This window comes from Saccopteryx leptura, chromosome 1 (assembly GCF_036850995.1).
Source record: "Saccopteryx leptura isolate mSacLep1 chromosome 1, mSacLep1_pri_phased_curated, whole genome shotgun sequence".
NCBI lineage: Eukaryota > Metazoa > Chordata > Mammalia > Chiroptera > Emballonuridae > Saccopteryx > Saccopteryx leptura.
Window position 1 is genome coordinate 242,047,251 of NC_089503.1, and position 19,949 is coordinate 242,067,199.

The 19,949-nt window shown below is 45.3% G+C and overlaps 1 protein-coding gene across 4 annotated transcripts in view; it reads left to right on the plus strand.

The window, feature by feature from the left end:
- Positions 1-19,949, plus strand: part of ZNF395 (zinc finger protein 395) — a 45,001-nt gene that overhangs the window by 13,335 nt on the left and 11,717 nt on the right. For 2 of the 4 annotated variants that reach the window (XM_066388477.1, XM_066388486.1), the window contains exons 2-5: positions 11,803-11,950; positions 14,361-14,604; positions 16,941-17,173; positions 19,821-19,930. In XM_066388477.1, coding sequence (XP_066244574.1) covers positions 14,374-14,604; positions 16,941-17,173; positions 19,821-19,930 — 574 coding nt within the window. In that variant the 5' untranslated portion in view covers positions 11,803-11,950; positions 14,361-14,373. The remainder of the gene's footprint in view (positions 1-11,802; positions 11,951-14,360; positions 14,605-16,940; positions 17,174-19,820; positions 19,931-19,949) is intronic. The other 2 variants (XM_066388468.1, XM_066388459.1) reach the window with 1 other exon arrangement.

A 19,949-nucleotide genomic window follows, 5' to 3' on the forward strand; every position in this document is an offset into this window, starting at 1 on the left:
ATGCTTTACATGCATGCATTGATACTTACAGAACTTTAAAAACTGAAGTGCATTGCACTGCAAGTATTGTCTCCCCTGTTCTGCCCCACAGGTAAATAGTGCTGCTTGCTCCCTATCCTCTTGTAGGTCTTCTTGATTTTGTTTAATTCCTGAATGGCCTTTTTTAGAATCAGGAGGCTAAACCATGGGTTAGCCTTCCCTTAATTGGTGAACACTTAAAGTTATTTCTAAATCCTCGACTGTTGCAAATGTTACCAAAAACTTGGCTGTACTTGCCTCTTTGTAACACAGGTGAGTGTTTCTCTAGGGTAGATACTGACAAAGGGGAATTGCAGTGTAATAGGGCACTTTAATTTTATATCCTAATGAAGACACGTGACAAGGTCAGTTCCTAGCCTAGACTTAATATAGGCCAGGGCACACTTGAAGCATGCTCAGACACGAAGCAATTGTTTTCTAAGGTTAGGGCAGGATATAGGGTATGCTAGGTTTGCGCCCCCTTCATGAGATAGCACTGGTTGAATAAAAGGGTTGGGCCTCATAGTTAATTCGGTCTGTCCCCCCACACCCGAGAACTTTGGCCTGCGTGTTGGTTGTGTGCAGAATTACAGGATGGATGAGCAAGCACGTTGTGGACTGGCTGATAAATCCAGTTCATTCCCTAAATGGAGTCCTTCAAACACATCTGTGATTGCTCTCTGTGCCTCCTCTAGAGTACAAAGTGCTATCCCCTTAAACACTCAAGCCCAGGGTGAGGTGTGTGGAAGCATTTTAGTGTTCTTAGAAAAAACCTAGAACCCTGGTGATACACTTTTATTAACGGTTTCATTTTAGGTGGAGAATAGCGTGTGTCTCTAGATTTGCACTTCTTGACAATCATCTCTAGATCTCTGGACTTCCGGAAAGCTTGAAAATTCATCGTCCTATGGGGCCAGGCTCATGCCTTTGGGAGCTGATGTAGCAAGGAAGGGCTTGGCTATGTCCCTCTTGAAAGGCACGGGCTGCTCCCACTGGTCACCTAGTTGGCGAGAGGCAGAACCCTTTTGCAGCCTTGTTTCCCTTGTCTTGGCCTTCAGATCCCTTATACAGACAGATGTTAATGAACGTAGTTCTGGATCTGACCCCAGAGGAACCCCACCATTGCATTCAAGCCATTGCCCAAGCCCAGGAATGCACTTACGTTGCCGTCTTTGGGGGTACTGAAGCGTCTCCTCTTGCGGCCTCCCGCCAGTGTTAGCAGGCTCTCCCTCGTCTGTCATTTCAGGATTTGGTGACAGAGTTAGCACCCCCACCTTATCTCTCCCAGTTGCTAGATTCTCCCAGGGCTCCCAGGGCCTTCTCGGCCTTGATCTTGCTGGCCGCGTTGGCCCGCCCTCCCCCTCACACAGCCCCCGCAGGTGACTGTCTTCTGTGTTCACAAGTTATCTTTAGGGTTGGCAGCAGCCAGTGTTCCCAGTGTGGACCATTCTCTAACTTTATAGAGCGTAGGTGGTGGTACGTTTTCTTTTCTGTTTGTTTGGTTTTGTTTTTAGAGCTTTTGCAGCAGTGCCGGACAAAATGATGTTTTTGTTTGTTTTGGCCTCTGTGACCACGGTAGGATGACAGTGTGATCTGGTAGTGACACAAGAGGTCCCTTTCCTGGATTCCAACTGTTGCCACAGAGCTCTTGCATGATTTTGATTTTTTTCCTTAAGTGTACTGCACTGCCCTTGTCAATGTTAAAATTTATTGGCTGTTTTCCCCCCTACTTACACAAAGTCTCCCCTGTAATCATTCCATAAGTTTGGCTCGTCATGACTCAGAGCGAGGAGCCTTTATATGTATGTATGTATACACACACACACACACACACACACACACACACACACACACACACCGTGTTGAGTACTCTGTGCCAGGCACAGTGCTTAAGATTCGAGGTGCATTTCTTCATTCTTTCCCAGGGCCCTCTCTCAGAGGAGTTCAGGTCTCTAGGAAGAGGAACTGGGTGACTCTGAAAAACCAAGCACTGTTAGAAAGAATTGCGTTTCCTCAGGCTATCCTGCGGAGTAGGACCCACCGTCTGTCTCCTTTCAGAGGTGAGGAAACAGGCCAGAAGGGTGAAGGAATTTGCCCATGATCATGTAACTGGGAAACTAGAGCTCCTTTGCAGCCCTGAGTGTTTCACTGTGCATTCTTTTTGGGATATTTGTAGTAAAAGTGGTAAATAAGAATAGTGACTGCCTGGAGCTGTGGGAGCCCCGCTCGGTGCTTTGCCGTTGTAATGTGTAATGCCTGTTTCATTTCCACACCACCAGCACCTCAGTAACCTCTCAGCGACTCACTCATTACTGTCAGGGCAACCTTACGAGGTCATCCGTCTAGCCTCTTACCTGATGCGTAGTTTTCCTGTAGAATATAGAAGAAAGAGCAGAGCTTTTGAGACCTGACAGATTTGATTGAGCTCACATCTTAGTTCTGTCACTTTTTAGCTCGGTGGCCATGGGAGCGTTATTTAACCTCCCTGCGTCTCAGTTGCCTTACACATAAAAATGGAGAAGAAGACGGTGATGTTACTGTGAGGGGTGACACGAGATCAAAGTCTGTGAGGTGCTTCGCCAACGACGGGCACTTAAGTGTTGGATAAATGAGAGGAGGTAGAACATTCAAGACTGAAGGGACATCGGTCTGTGGAAGGCTGCAGGTTGCATCGGTTTCCTCTTTGACTCCTGTCTGTTTATGACAGTTCTAGCGAAGTAGTTAGATGTGATTCTGTCACTTGGGAACATTGCACTGCCTTTTTTCCCTTGGGAGATTTGAGCCTTCTGCTGGCACTGTGCTACAGCCTACCCGCCGGCCGATGTGGGTGAGGTTCCACCTGGTGCTGGTGCCTCGACTGTCCTCGAGGCCGGGCGGGGGCTCCCCCGCGCTGTGCAGACGCGGTCTGGGGCTCTTGGTCGACTCAGTGCGCACCCATTTCGTCCTTCACTTCTCTCAGACCTCAGGCGTGTGGGCCATCTGTTCTCTGTGACTGAGCCACGTCTATTTTGTTGCTTTGGTTTAGAGCAGCCACACCAGTGAGCACGCTGATCAGCGCTGCCACCCTGTCGATTTAAGGAGAAACACCTAAGAGTGGACACCCCAATATCTTGAGCTCATACTGGGATAAGCACACGTTCAATTCCCCCACCCCTCTCCCATGTTTGAACTTATCCTCTTCCTCAGCCCCACAATTATCGGGGCAGGAAGATTCCTTAAATGGCGTACTTCACAGAAGGTGCTTCCTTCGTGGGTTGTGCCTTGGGCAAGCCGCCCTCCCCCACTGGGCTCATTTTTCACTGTGTATTTAAAAGATCTTCCTTAATGGTGTCTGTAGTCTCTTTACTTTGGCTGACTTTGTGTTTTCTGGGGGAAACGTGTCTGTCTATTTCACCTTCCAGTCAGTCACTCAGCAGATTTTTAAAAAAATTCATTACATATTTTATTTCGACTTATTTAATGTATGTCAAACACTTACACTTTTAACGTGCACATTGATCTAACTTTACGAGCTTAGTCCTGAAAACCGTCTTTCTATCAGGCTTCCATGTCAGATTGCTGGCTGTGTTATTTATTTATTTTTTTGCAGTTTCCTGAAAGAAGCAAATTCTGATTCATTTATCTAATTATAAAGCACAAAAGTCTTAAAAGCGCTGGAGCATACTAAGCGCTTTTATGAACAAGTGCTGGATGTGTGATCCAGGTGGGCACTCATTTAGGCCTGACATTCTTTAATTTAAGGCAGGGTCTGAAGCTTAGGTTTCGTAATGATTCTGTTCAGTTGATCAGCAAGAGCCTGGCACGTGTGTTGAGCATCAGCCGATTTTAAAAAATGCTGGTGTTTGTGTTCTGAGGTGCCCCTTTCCTTGGGCTTCTGGTGAGTTGGTGCGAAAGGCTTCCTGTGTGGGTCTGCTCTGGGGCGGCGCGGCCGATCCGGGGCTCGGGGACCGAAGCCTCTGCAGTGAGTGGCACTGGAGGTCGGTCACAGGGCTGGCCAGCCTCTGCCTCCCGGGGGTTTGGCAGTAGTTCTTGACCACCCTGGGCAGGGCACCAAGACTCAGATTTGGGCTTGGGAGAGGAAGGCAGCATTGGGACGTGTCTGCTGAGGGTGAGGTGAGGAGCCAGGTCACGTGGGAGACGGACAGTGGTGGGTCCTCATGGTGGGACTCAGCCGGTTCACACCGGTTCGGCAGAGCCGATACCTACTTTTTTGTTGAGTTTGGTGAACTAGTTGTTCAAATGGCACTTATAATCAGGGTTCTCTCTAAGGTGGGAGCCTGGGCAACTGGCCGATGTAGAAATCACAAATTTACATTCGTTACTCCTTTTTAACGTTCATCTGTGCAACAGCGTATTTGAAGTGCCCGTAGTAATGTTCATTTCATCCATAGGTGAAAAAAACTTGATGAAACTGTGCTTGTAATATTTGTTTACTCATTGCATAAAACTCGTTATACCTATGATGAAATACAACATTTTAATTCCCTCGTGTTTGTTACTTCAATAAACAAACATATAACGTAAAGAGAAAAAGTGCCAAAAAAAACCAGGGGAGTGACAGGCTGTCATTAGAAATATCTTAAATAACAGCTTTATTGCTTTTTGTCAGGCATTATTTAATATTTTTCATTAATATTTTAAAACTCTTATAATCTAGTTTTGTGTACCTCTTATTATTCTTAAGTATTAAATGCATGAAATAATAAACTACCTTTCAGTATGTTGTTTTTTTAATACTTAAAACAGTCATTAGGGCAGAGAACCGGTTGTTAAATTATTTGAATCCCAGCACAGTGGGGCCTGGCTTTGGGCTTCGTGTTGAATGCACTCAGCCTGAACCCTGAGGTTGGTTCACTGTGCCCAGCAGGCCTCTACATGGAATGCATTGGATTTCTTGGTTCCCCTATCATGCTGCCATCAGTTTTGTTATGATTTCAATTAATTAGTGGCTCACCCATGGTCAACATCTTGATTTCCTTTGGAGTCAGTAGTTGTATTCCTGATTCTGGTCAATTGTCCTTTTACAACCTCCCTTCCCAGATGCCAGCCTGAGTGTGGCTACTGAGCAGTCAGAGTGGCCTGTTGTGTTATTTAGCTCTCTGGCTCCCGTCTAAAATAGGAGGGCAGGGGAAGGGAACACATCATGAGTTCCTTCCCGATGCTGGGCACTGTTCTCAAAGGTGGGGCGGGAAATAAAGACTCTGAGATGGTGGCTAACTGCTGCAAGTCACACAGGGGGAGGTGAGCATCTGCAGTGGGCCGTGACAGCCTCTCCCACGCAGATAGGTCTCCATTGTGATGGCTGGGTGTAGCACTTTCGTGGTGTCCAGTCTTTTCTTTCCTCTCAGCCATGGCACTCCTGGGGGTGGGAGTGAGAATAAAGGGGGAAATTGGGTTAAAAGTGAATCCTCAGAAGCTTGGTTACCTCCCTTCAGGCCAAACAGCTCTGTTCCCGTGGGCCCGTTCGCCATCCTTGTCTTGGAACAAGTCCTGGTATCCAGCTCTTATTTCAGAGTTTTAAGTGTTATCAGCCACTAGGATGTTCTGTCATTCCAACAGCACATGTTTCTTGTCTTGTGGCATATCAGTTCCAAGATTACAGCTTATTTACTATCGGCTTACGTTTTGGACGGTGGCTCCCGGGTGAGGCTGGGATTCCTGAGCGGTATTGGGCACCTCGGTCCCTTTCCTTACCAGTTTGTCTTTTTGGCTTGCTGTCGCTGGTGGACTGGTCTTGTCTGCACGAGCGTGGGTTCTCGTTTTTCACTTGGCATTTCACCTTCCCGGCCTGTCTCTCAGACCAGGTGACATCGTTCTTAAGTGCGGTACCTGCAGCTGCTTTGTGTGCTCTGACAATCCGCGGCAGGAGAGGGCCGCTGTCTTTTTATTATATTGATTTCAGCTAGGCAAGTCACCAGGTGGTTCTCACCTTCCCTACAGGCCCCACTGCCTGTTTACTTAGTGCCATGGGGAATGCCATTATTCATTCAAATGACTATTGAGTTTTGAAAGTTTTTCTATTTTAACCATGTAAATGAAAAATGTGTATAAAGTCTAGTCTGCATTTCTCTGCTTTCTTAAAGAAGTGAAAACATACGGAACCCTTTTCCCTGTGTCTCAGGATTGGCACCCTGGGTATCATTGCCACAGTCTTCTCTTTCTGGTGTGTGCACCACTCAGGGCCGTATGCTAATGGGCCCTGGATTGTTAGGTTTTTAAAATTCTCATCTCCCATGTTTTATGTTTTAGGGGTAGTTCTTTTGTTGCCAACTTTTGCTTCTCTTTCCTATAACTATGTTGAGATCCCTTCTTTCTTTCTTTCTTTTTTAAAAAAATTAATCCCTCATTGGGATCCACCGAGCAAGCCCTCTATGGGGTGATGTTCTGCCCATCTGGGGCCATTACTCCGTTGCTTGGCAATGGAGCTGTTTTTAGCACCTGAGGTGAGGCCACGGAGCCATCCTTAGCACCCAGGACCAACTCGCTCAAACCAATCAAGCCATGCCTGTGGGAGGAGATGAGAGAGAGAGAGAGAGAGAGAGAGAGAGAGAGAGAAGTACGAGGGGTGGAGAGGCAGACAGTCACTTCTCTTGTGTGCCCTGACTGGGAATTGAACTCAGGACATCCACATGCTAGGCCAGTGCTCTACCACTGAGCTCTACCACTGAGTCAGGGACCCTTCTTTTCAATGAAACTCACTTTCCTCCTTATAGTGTTTTGAATAAAAAAAAAAAAAAGCAATGTAAAGTCATTAGGGTTGTGAACTCCAGAACCCTCCATTCTGCACAGCCATCCTGAGCCCCCATCTTCCTGTTGGGTCTCCCCTTGTGGGGAAGAGAGAACTGGACTAGGGAGCAGCCAGGAAAGTGACAAATGCCATTGCTTGCTGGCTTGGGCAAATAAGGAACTTTCTTAAGCACATCATTTTTCTGAGCTGTAAAATGATTGTCCCTCCACATTTTCTTGAGTTGCTAGGAGGTTAGGGAGAAAAAAAGGAAGCTCCTAAATGTGTGTATTAAAGTGAGTGTAAACCTAAGAGCTGTGTAAGCATTTATTCATGGGTGGTTGGAGTTAATGCACGGGTCTCTTATATGCTTACTTTGAGAACTGCTTGAGAAAACTGTTAATTCTTTGAGGCTTGTTCTCCCGGAGATACTCGGCCCGGTTCCCTCCTTCCTGCAGGCTCTGGGTAAAACGCCGAGTCAGCAGTCATCCATCTCCACGCCTCCTGCTGGAACTCTCACATAGTTTTTGCACAGTGCAAATCAGGTTTAACCACAGTGCATGCACGTACCCACACGTACACATGCGCATGGGCGCCCCCCCCCATGCATGTACAAAGCAGTGCTGGACACCCTCTCTGCTTCTCACAACACATTGTAAGCATGATTTTGCTTATGCCTGCTTCCTTGTGTAGTATTCTTCAGCTGTTTTGAGCCCTGTCTTCATTTTAAGGCAAACAGCAGGTAATATTCTTCAGGACACATTCCTTTTGAATCTGGGGCTCTCCTCCCTCACAGGAATATCATCTCCTTAAAATCATAATCCTGATGAGACAAGCAAGATATGGCCTCTGCCCTCAAAGGGCGTTTGCAGTCTAAGGAAGATGCCGTCCCACTGGTTCTAGTAGAAATAGAGTTTACTAAGCCCTAACTGTGCACCAAGCACTGTGCTGAGAATTGTCTTATGTAACTCAGAGTAGCGTCTGCACGACAGAGCAAGGGATGAGGTGCAGCGGCAGTTTTGAGGTAGATGGGGAGCTAGGTGTAAAGGAAGAGGAAGTGTGCTTGTTCCTGGGTAGAACTGTGAAAAAAAAACCCCACTTTCTTTCCCTGCCAGTCGTGTAAACGGAGTGTCTCTTTCTCTTGATTGAATGACTGTTATATAGTCGGACCAACAGAAGTACTTGTTGATCAGGGTCATTTATTATTTGCTGGAGAAATTCAGTGTAATAAAATCAGATGACCTATTTCTACAGCCCATCTGCTGGAATATGAAAATAGCACTGCTATTTGGGGCCCTTATTTTTTCCTTCCGTTATTCTGTTACATGTATTAAAGTAATAGGAAGGCTGGATGTTCACTTGCAGGGGCTGCCATGACCAGGATTCCAGCCACTGAATGGGGGATGGGCAACCTTTAAGGTTCCTGTCAATCCTGATAATCCATAATTTTAATTGTATGGGTAGTCTAAACTATCATACATTGAGGCATTGTAATCCAGTTTTATTAAACCTTCAGAAGACGACAATAATTTAAATGCTCGGAAAATCCAAGTGGTCATTCTTTGAACAGCTGATTTAGAAATGTTGGTACTGTATTGAATCAGTCACTGATATGTTCAGTGCTGTTTATCTTAAGTTTGTATTGTGAAAATCTAAAATGCACACCACACATTTTAAAAATGGTATAACTGGGCCTGTTAAATAACTTGAGAGATATAAAGTATTAGCTCAGGCCCTTGGCTACTGTTGGAGGGATTTCTGTCCAGAGCCAGGCTGGCCAAAGAGTCTTCTGGGAAGACAAGGTCAGTATATGCTCAGTGAAGTGAGTATTTTTTTTTTCACTTTTTCTGGAGAAGGCAGTCCAGTTGGTAGGAAAAACAAAAAACAAACAAATGAAAGAATGATTTGAGAACCATCCGGCAGCATTGGGGTGGTGATGGCAGGGCATGACACCTTGAGTCTTTGAGTCTGCCAAGTTCAAGTGGTGACCTGCACTTTAAGAGGACCATAGACATATCTGCACAGGATTGTAACTGTACTGCCACTTGGCATCTGTCAACAGAGATGGTCCTTTGCTAAAAGCTACTGGAAAATAATTGGGAATCCTAGTCTCCATTGAGTTGTGTTACAAGAGAAGAGATGTGGTTTGCTGCATTTTAACCTTTGGATGAGCTTAGAACATCACACTGAAGATAATTTAAGTTAAAACTTTACAGATTTTAAAAAAATTAATTGATTTTTGAGAGAGCAGAAGGGAGAGAGAGAGAGAAATACCAATTTGTTATTCTACTTATATATAGAATTGTTGGTTGCTCTTTGTATGTGCCCTGACCAGGGATTGAACCTGCAACCTCTGCACATCGGGATGATGCTGCAACCAACTGAACTACTTGGTCAGGGCAAAATTTCACAGATTAAGAAAAACAACAACATAAACTGAGCAACTTTCTGATAAAAGGTTAAGGATGATATGCAAGGTATTACTAAAAACTCAAACTGGCATTCTGTGCAGGGGTTGCCCAGTGGAGACTGAAATAGAAAGCTGAAGTTTTTAGTCGAGAACCTGAAACTGTTGGCAGAGGGTTGCTGTCCCTCACCTTGGTCCATAAATTGTTCGTTAGAGAGCTTGTAGCAGGCACCCAAGATGTAGCAAATGGGAATCTTACTCCAAACTTAACTGTTCTTAACCAAAAGAAAAGGAAAGAAAAGAAAAAAAAAAGATGAACCCAAACTATTAGTCATGCAATGAATCATTTTGACTTATGACCTGTGTCCTAGAAGTGCCACTAGGCGATGTCAAGGCTTGCTGCAGTGTCGCTGGGTGGTAGGAGAGAACAGCCATTGTGCACACACACGTACGTGTGCTGAGACATGTGGTTGTCCGGCAACAGTCACATGTCAAATAGCTATTTGCAACTCAGAACCACAGAGAGGGTTTGTTTTCCTCTTCTGTCTGTTCCAGTTATTTAACTGATGGCAGATGTCCTCATTAAGGGCTATTAGCGCATCAGAATATGTTTGCTGAGCCTGGAAAGGGGCTAACCGTTTTTGAACATTGACCAAAATACATATTCTTGGATAGCCAACCCCTCCTACTGGGGACAGCGGAAGGGGTGAGAAGCATAAGAGGGTTCAGGGTCTCCTTAGAACTGTAGTTGAAGGGGAAGTCCTCTAGCTTGAATTTGTTTCAGTCAAGGAATTCCATAGTCAAGAATGTAACATCATAAACAGGGATTTGACTACCTATTGAAACATTGTTATTGTTATCCTGAAAAGGGTGTTTCTTGATTTCTCTTTGCTGTACCAGAATCATGGCAAGTTAGGGGATGGCTGCTTTAGATGGACGGTTGATTGCTCCCAAGAAAGAAGCCAATAGGGGAATGAATAGAAGTATTGATCAGGGAAGAGAGGTTTGAAGATTGGATTGATAGGTATTATCAGTTAGATGGATAGAAGTGTGCTACGAGGGAGGGTAGGACCCTTCATAGGCAAGCCTGAAAAGTCACTCTAAGGTCCAGAGTTAACTGGGCCCCTCTACCCCCTGCACATCCGACCTCTGTAGGTGCTGTAATCCACTTTGGAGTCCCTAAAGGACTCTGTTATCTGTAGAGCCATGTCCATAATGTCATAATGAATGAATGTTCTGATAAATACAGGAGAGGCAATGCCCCCCACCTGGTGATGCTGCCAAGCCTACTTTCATTCTATCAGTCACTAGTATAAACTTGGCTAAAATCTTTTAACTTTTGAGACTGTATTGTCTCTCTGCTCCCTCTCAGAGGCCAATGTGTATATAAAGGTCTTCCCAAACCACTAAATGATTAACAGTGACTTGGACTGTTTAACAAGGTTAGATGAAAGCATTGACCTCTATTTTGTAGGTAAGAAGTCAGTGGAGAAGAGATTTTCAAGGAAAGAAATTGTACAAAGAAAAAGAAGTAGAGACTTGCAGGATCAAGCTGGTTTTTTGTTTGTTTTATTTTCTATCAAGGTTCACTAACAAAGGAGGGGAAAAACACCATGTAGATAATGGAGTGTTTTATTTTGAGAGATCCCTCACCTCCTGGAATAATGGCAGGATTGTGGCCTTTGACACCAGGGAGATGTGAGGTCACTCGGCCTCCAGGGCTGCCGGTTCCTAGCTGTATAGCCTCAGCAACCTAAGCTCTCTGTGGCTCAGTTTCCTCATCCGAGATAAAAGACAAAATGTTAATCTCAGATTGTTTTGAGGATTAAATTAGATGCAGCTTGTGAAAGCTAGTGCCTAGGAGGCACTTAGAGGCAGTTTCCCTTCCTTCTTTCTGTTCTGCTTTTAAAAATTAAGATTTGGCCGTACTATAAATGAATAAAATAAAGCATATTTCAGTGTGGAATTTGGAAGAGGGCCAGAGGCAAGAGCAAACATACACAGGAACAGACCGGAAGTGGGCAGGTTCACCGACTCTGCAAACCCCGCAGGCTTTGGAAGGTGTGGGTTCTCAAACCGAGTAAAATATTTTTTTCTTTAGATTAGAAAAAGAAAGAAACAGAAAGGCTTATAAAAACATCGCCAGAGTCTGTTAGCTGAATATTTCAGGCTCTGTCTGGAGACGGGCAGCCCAGGAATTTTGGAAATACTATTTTTTTTTTCTTCATTTTCAGAGGTAGAAACCTCAAACTTCCTGCTGTGGAAAGTGGGGGTGGCCACCACTTTTTTTGGTCAAGAAAAGGGTTGTCTCTGTGTCTGGGTGGATACTGCCACCTGATGTCTGTAGGTGGCACTGCAGCTTCACCTTGGGCTCTTAATGGAATTACATTGAGCGCTGGAGGTTCTTGGTTCTGGTGTGAGTCTTCGAGTACGAAGGGAGGTGAGGGCTTAAAAAACTGAGTTAGCTTGGATATACCTTTCTTTTGGTAGTGGTCAGGAATTTCCTTCTTACATTTTTCCCCTCCTTTCTATTGTTATTGTGAAGCTTTCCAGAATAGTGTTACTGGATGTGACGTCACCAGACACCTGAACAGGAAGGAGCTCTGTAGGGTGCTGAGGGGCCAACCTTTTCTGACCTTTTCTTTCTTTCTAGGGCATTCTTGGCGGAGATGCCATGCTGTCTGCTGCCAGCCCCTGAAGCTCTGAGTCAAAGACTTGGGAAAACCCTTTTTCCTATCACACTGTATTTATTACAGGTTGTGAAGAGGTTCTGCAGGACCCTTCTCATGCTCTCTCCCAAGGTATCGGCGAGGGGGAGCATTAGTGTTGTGGTTTATTTTTTAAATTTTTCATAAGAATTCATTTAAGCCAAACTGACGACAGTTACTGGGGAGCAAAATCTAGAATGTTCCGGCGTAGTGTTTTTGTAGAGGAGGAGAGGGTCTCTGAGTGGGGACCGAGCAAGCTTGGATCTGCATTCTCCCTGAGGCTCCCTGAGTAGGAGACAATGGTCCTGGGAAGGCTTTCTCAAGAATAAGCTTGTTGACTGATTCAGAGCACGGAGGGACCTGGAAGATCAGCATTTTTGTTTTCTGGAATGGTGGAGGAAGTTGAAGGTCAAGGCGTGGCCCGGAGGACCCCTGGTGCTCATGGAGTGCCATTGTGGTTGGAACCCTGAGGGCATTGATGAAAGCATCACCAGGGACTCTAGTGTTGCTCTTCTCCCGAGCTCTTCTTGTCTGTAAAATGCAGAGAGTGCTATTACCCAATTCCCTGCTTTCTGGCATGTGAGTGATGGGGGTACAGGGATGCCTCAGAGCGTGCAGAAATGACACATACCGATTTCAGAACCGCTTTTGTTCACCGTGGGACGAACCGTGCGGAGGCCCTGGATGTCTTCCCTGGTTCGCGTCAGGGCCCTGGTCCTGGTTTCCATCACCCTGAGTGCGTTACCAGCTGACACCTGCTGTTGGAGGCAGGGTGCTGGCCACTCCAAGGCAGAGAGGGTTCCCGGAGCTGGAGTCAGGAGACCAGATCTGATTCAGGCTCTTTTTCATAGTGAACAAGTCACTTAAACTCTCTGAGTTAGTTTTCTCAAGTGTAAAATGAGGAAAGGACAGTTAGCACAGCTCATTTCTGTGGCTTTTTTGGTTTGAAGCCAACTCAGCTGGAGAATGTGAGTGCCTGACAGACGTCCTCGTGCTTTGACTTAGTGGCAGTCATGTGCCATGTCACAACGGCTAGTTCAGTGACAGACCACATATGTGACAGTGGCCCCATGAGATTTCAATAGAGCTGAAAAATTCCTATCGCCTACTGACATTGTGGCCGTCACCACGTTATAGCACAGTGCATTACTCACGTGTTTGCAGTGCTGGTGTGAACAAACCTGCCCTGTCAGTTGTATTAAAGTCTAGCAGTACAGTTATGTATAGTGCATAACGTGATAATAAATGACTGTTACTGATTTATGTATTTACTATATTACACTTTCTATAATTATTTCAGAGTATACTCTTTCTACTTACAAAAAATGTTTGCTATAAAGCAGTGTGCTGTGTCCTGCCAGCAGCAGCCTCGTACATCAGTGTTTAGCACGCCTCTTGATCACATCATTTTCTCCTGTGCTGCTTTGTACGGTAACATATTATATGGGCTTGTAGTCTAGGAGCAACAGGCGATAACATATAGCCTAGGTGTGTAGTAGGCTATGTCATCTAGGTTTGTTTAAGCACACGCTGATGTTTGCATAACGATGAAGTCACCTAATGACGCATTTCTTAGAACATGTCCTTGTTGTTAAGTGGCATGTGAGTGTATCGTATATCAGAACCTGGCCTGGTGTGTGTGTGCTGAGGTTGAGCTCAGAGGATGCTACCTGTAGGCAGAGCAGTTCAAACAGCATGATACTGGATACAGCCTGCAGGTAGAATAATAAAGGGTTTGTTAAATTAGCAATGATACATCTGTCTAAGAATATACTGTGTGGCTTCTAAAAGGGTTTTTATAGGCTCAGTAGTAGTGTCGGCCCAGTGCGTGGATTCCTGGTCAGGGCACATAGGAGAAGCAATCGTCTGCTTCTCCACCCCTCCCTTTTGTCTTCTCTTTCTCTCTCCCTCCCCCTCCCACAGCCATTGCTTGATTGGCTCCAGTGCATTGGCCCCAGGTGCTGAGGATGGCTTCAAGGAGCCTCCACCTCAGGGGCTAAAAATAGCTTGGTTATGAGCATGGCCCCAGATGAGGGTTGCTGGGTGGATCTGGAGTCTGTCTTCCTATCTCCCTTCTTCTCACTTGGAAAAGAAGAAAAAAAATGGAAAAAAAATAAAAGGGTTTTTATAGAATACCATTTACTGATATAGTAAAACCTACACAAGATCCTAAATGAAAATTCAGTTTATCAAACCATGATCCATTTTTTATAGAAATGAAAGTAAAAAATATGTGTATATAGGAAAGCATGAAATGCTATATAGCAAAGGTGGGTATCTCTGAGAGGCGTCTTGAGTGATTTTTCTTTGTGCTTATCAGTATTTTCTAAGTATCCTCTGGAGAATGGGTATTAACTTTGTAAAAATAGAAAAAATATTGTAATAGTTACTATAAAATGTTTCATCCATTTTAATAGGTGCAGCTCCTTCTGCATGTACTGAAAGCTTCCTGATTCCTCCAGATAACGGCTCAAGGATTCTGTGTCCCCCTTTGCCTCCCCAGGAAAGATAGCAGCATGGCCAGTGTGCTGTCCCGGCGCCTTGGTAAACGGTCCCTGCTGGGAGCCCGGGTGTTGGGGCCATCCGGGGCTGCCCCACCGTCAGAGCCTCCGGCAGAGCTGCTGGAAAGGGCAGCTCCCCAGCCCTTCTTCGCCTCCAAGGACACTTCCTGTCAGCGGCCCAAGGAAGTCCTCAAGGCTCCCGGCACTTCAGGCCTCCAGCAGGTGGCCTTTCAGCCTGGGCAGAAGGTAGGTTGGTCCCTGAGTGGACGGTGCCCAACCTCCCCAGGCTTGGGGCCAGCAGACGAGTGGTGCCCCGAGTGACAGGCTGGATATCCCTGGGCATCAGTTTGCATGCACATAGACCTTTAACTTGCAGCCCGGCGGGCCCTTGGGCAGCAGGCTGCCGAGAGAGTGAGGCAGCAGCGGCAGACCCGGGGCTCCTCCATGATGTTGCTGTCAGGAGGAAAAGTTGGCAAGACCTGACATCTGACATCCTGGGCTTAGGCCCACTCTAAACTTCAGTTCCAAGTATGGCCAGAGCTCAGTTTTTCTTAACTTGCCTTAGTTTGCACCTTTACAAAACGAAGAAAAGAATCTCAGGTTCATGAGAGACAGATAAGGTCAGTGAACTACCTTTAGAAGTTTTCAAGAGAGGAAGGCGTGGCAGGGCCCAGCTATGACCTGTAACTGATATTAGTTTTCCTTTTTTTTTTTACAAGTGAGAGGAGGGGAGGTAGAGAGAGAGACTTTTGCATGCCCTGACTGGGATCCACCCAGCAAACACTGTCTAGGGCCGATGCTCTACCTATCTGGGGCCATGCTCGCAACCAAGCTATTTTTAGCACCTGAGATGGAGGCTCCAACGAGCCTCAGTGCCCAGAGCTCATGCACTTGAATCAATTGAGCCATGGCTGTAAGAGGGGAATAGAGAGATAAGGGGGAAACGGGGTGGAGAAACAGATGGTCACTTCTCCTGTGTGCCCTGACTGGGAATTGAACCTGGAACTTCCACACACCAGGCTGACACTCTACCACTGAGCCAACCGGCCAGGGCAACCTGTACCTGATATTCTCACTGGATCCAGATACATGGGCTTCTCTTTCATTGCCTTCTCAAGGGCCATATATAGACTCTATCTCACTTCCCCAACAGCTAGCAGCCCTAGAGAGAGGTCAACCTACCTCTCCATCCTTACCATCTCGTCTCTAGGGAGACTCAGAAGTCTCTGAGGAACAAAATGCAGCATGAGCAGTGGTGGTCAACCTGGTCCTTACCGCCCACTAGTGGACATTCCAGCTTTCATGGTGGGCGGTAGCGGAGCAACCAAAATATAAATAAAAAGATAGATTTAACTATAGTAAGTTGTTTTATAAAGATTTATTCTGCCAAACAGTAAAAATCTGACATAAAGTACTTGGTAAGTAATTATTATTATATGCTTTAACTTGTGGTAACTCTGCTTTATAAATTTTATAAAGTAAAGTTACTTCCCTACTTTATAAATCACCTTTACTGGGGAACTGGTGGGCGGTTAGAAAATTTTACTACTAACAGAGATACAAAAGTGGGCGGTATGTATAAAAAGGTTGACTACCCCTGAGAATGAGCAATTCAAGGCAGTAGTTGGGAACCAGCAGATATATAGGACTTCAGAGGTAAGGCAGGGCAAGAGAGATCTGGAGGGTGGGCCACAGATTCCAAATTCATTTGATTAGAGAATTTAATTCATTTACATTTAAAGTAATTATTGGCAGGTAAAGACTGACTATTGCTATTTTGTTAATTATTTTGTTCTGTAGTTCTTTTGTTCTTGTCTCCCTCTCTTGTCTTCTGTTGTTGTGATTTGTTGATTTTTTTTTTGTAGTCATATGCTTTGATTCCTTTATCTTTTGAGTATCAACTAGAGGTTTTTTTCTTTGTAGTTACCATGAGGCTTACAGAAAACAAAGTTATAAAAGTCTGTTTTAAGATAACAACTTAGCCTCAATTGCATACAGATTCCAAGTTCAGGAAGAAAAATATCTCAGAAATGGACATGTTCCTTTTCTCCATCTAGAGCAGGGGTCGGGAACCTTTTTGGCTAAGAGAGCCATGAACGCCACATATTTTAAAATGTAATTCCATGAGAGCCATACAATGACCCATGTACGTTATGCATTATTCAATAAAAATTTGGTGTTGTCCTGGAGGACAGCTGTGATTGGCTCCAGCCACCCGCAACCATGAACATGAGCGGTAGGAAATGAATGGATTGTAATACATGAGAATGTTTTATATTTTAACATTATTATTTTTTTATTAAAGATTTGTCTGCGAGCCAGATGCAGCCATCAAAAGAGCCACATCTGGCTCGTGAGCCATAGGTTCCCATCCCCTGATCTAGTTTATAAGGATCTGTTTTGGGAAGAACCAGTCCACTGGGCGCTCAGGTGGGAAGCAGGTCCCTGAGAGCCTCTGCTTGAATTAAAGATGACTCAGAGGACACAGTTTGTGTCAGGTGGATTCTGGCTCCCAGAACTTGGGGAATATGGGATAAGAATGACTAACCTGATCGCTGGTTGTTGTTTTCTCCCCCACCCAGGTTTATGTATGGTACGGAGGTCAAGAGTGCACAGGACTGGTGGAGCAGCATAGTTGGGCTGAGGATAAGGTGACAGTCTGGCTATTGGACCAGAAGTTACAGATCTGCTGCAAAGCGGAGGAGGTGTGGCTGGCTGAGCTGCAGGGCCCCGTTCCCCAGGTGCCACTGATGGAGCAGGGAACCCAGGCACAAGCCTACAGGCCTGTCTCCAGGAACATTGACGTCCCAAAAAGGTTTGTGCGGGAGAACCTGGGCTCTAAAGATCATGTGGATGGTGAGAAATGGAGTCGAGGCGTGTTTTGTGATGAGGGAGGAACGTGGAAGTCCTGGGTGTCTAGTTGTCAAGATGTGGGACAGATGGGGCACAAAGAGCGGAGAGGGCACCCTTTAGAAAAACCCAGAATAGTATCTGTTCTTCCCCATCACTCTGTGATGGGTGTTCTATCATTGATTTGGCTAAAGGCTGTTTTTCCTCTCTTTATGCTTAAACTGAAATTAGTTCTTAGTTTTTCATGATGAGAGGCAGAAAAAAATGGCTTAGCTCAGGAATCAGTAAACTTGTTCTGAACAGACCAGACAGTAAGTAATGTAGTGTAGGCCTCATGGGCGGAGGAGTCTGCTGCTGCAGGGGCTCGGTTTGGCCACAGGCCACGGAGCGTGACAGCAGCCACAGCGGTGGAGAAGTAGATGGCATGGTTGCACTCCGGGAAAGCTTTACTATGGACACTCAGATTTCAATTTTGTATCATTTTCATGTGTCACATGTCAAGAAGTAAGTCTTCTTTTGAAAAAATTTTTAAAAAAATTTAGTGAGAGGAGGGCAGGCAGACAGAGACTCCCGCCCTGACCAGGATCCACCCGGCATGCCCACTAGGGGATGATGCTCCGCCCATCTCGGGCGTTGCCCTGTTGCAACTGGAGCCATTATTTTAGCACCTGAGGCGGAGGCCATGGAGCCATCCTCAGCACCTGGACCAACTTACTCTAATCGAGCCATGGCTGCAAGAGGGGAGGAGGAGGAGAGAGAGAGGTATGAGGGGGTATGGGGGAGAAACAGATGGGCACTTCTCCTGTATGCCCTGACTGGGAAATCAAATCCAGGACATCCAGACACCAGGTCAACGCTCTACCACTGAGCCAACCGGCCAAGGCATTCTTTTGATTTTTGAAAAAAATATGAAACCCTTCTTAGCTTGGGAGCCATCCAGAAGCCAGCAGCAGGCCATGTTTGGTCCACAGGCTCTGAATCGCTGACCCCTGGCTTAGATATTTAAAATCATTGATGATTTCTTTTTAAATTTTATTTTTCAATTACAGTTTACATTCAATATTATTTTGTATTAGTTTCAGGTGTATGGCATAGTTCAAAGCCATTCATGTAGATCTTGCTTTAAAATTTTATGATACAATTTTCCCCTGACAAGAAAAATATACAATATATCTTCTGATTTCTATGTTACGTACTCTATGTACATTGGTCTTTTAAGATTAACAAAGAAAGTCTGCCAACAGATACAGGGTGTGCAAGTGGTCAAGCTCATTCTACCTCTTCCTGTTTGTCTGTGGGGACCACTGTCACTGACAGTCCACCCAGGACACTGAGACCACAGCAACCATATTTGTCATTTTGAATTCAGGGGAATGTTGGCAAAGGACTTGCTTTTCTATTCGACAGGAATAAAAATACAAAGATCCTGTTAAAAAAAAAAAAGGATGCTAATATGTTTAATAAATTTCTGGTCTTAGGTTAGCTTCAAACCCAGTGATGTATTATTTTGGTGGATCTAAATTATAAAGACGGGATTAATACAGTCCTTTGAAATAGATGAGCCGCCTAAAAATATATTTCAGGCTAACTTTTCATATGTTAGCATTACTGACAGCTCTAAATTGACTTCCACATAATAATGTAACTCTACATGGTTGTTTTTTTTTTGTTTGTTTGTTTTTTTACAGAGGCAGAGATAGACAGGGACAGACAGTCAGGAATGGAGAGAGATGAGAAGCATCAATCATCAGTTTCTCGTTGCGCGTTGCGACTTCTTAGTTGTTCATTGATTGCTTTCTCACATGTGCCTTGACCGTGGGCCTTCAGCAGACCGAGTACCCTGCTGGAGCCAGCGACCTTGGGTCTAAGCTGGTGAGCTCTTTGCTCAAGCCAGATGAGCCCGCGCTCAAGCTGGCAACCTCGGGGTCTTGAACCTGGGTCCTTCCGCATCCCAGTTCGACGCTCCATCCACTGCGCCACCACCTGGTCAGGCTACATGGGTTTTTAAAACAAATATTGCATGTAAAATTCTATAGACCTCTGCTGTGTTAAGCGTTGAGACTTATTTTAGTGTTTCTGGTTTACTTGCTTGTTGGCTTATGGACTAGGTTCTGTTGACATTCAGAAACTAACAGAATATCTCGTAATTTTTCTTGGGGGAGGGGAAAGGAATTGGTTAGTGTAATTCTTCCCTCTTAAATATAAGACAGGGAAAGAAAGGTAATTTTAGTGCTTTCAAATTCCAGTGGGCATCTTTTTTGTCTATGTTTTTTTCTTCATTGCTTTGACTCGCACTCCCCCCCCCCCCCATACAATTCTCTATTTTAAGCTGCAGAGTTAGTTAGGAAGTGAATTCAGGGGAGAGAATGGAGTCACCTCCGGGTGTCAGCAGTGGGGTGGGGGCCGACCTGCTCATATTGGGGTTTAGTGATATAGTAAATGTAATTTGGAATGAGTATTTTTCATGAAGAATGAGGAGAGACCTTCAGGTTTTATTTAACATATACTACTGATTGTAGTGGGCACATGGAGGGGACAGGCCAGAAGTGTAACACGATGATGTGACCAGCAGTCTCAGAAAGTAACCTTTGCCCTTACCTGCTTGAATCCAGGAAGTCCGATGCAGTGGAAATGGATGAGATGATGGCGGCCATGGTGCTGACATCCCTGTCCTGCAGCCCGGTCGTGCAGAGTCCTCCAGGGGCCGAGGCCAACTTCACTGGTGAGGAAGGGGGTCCACA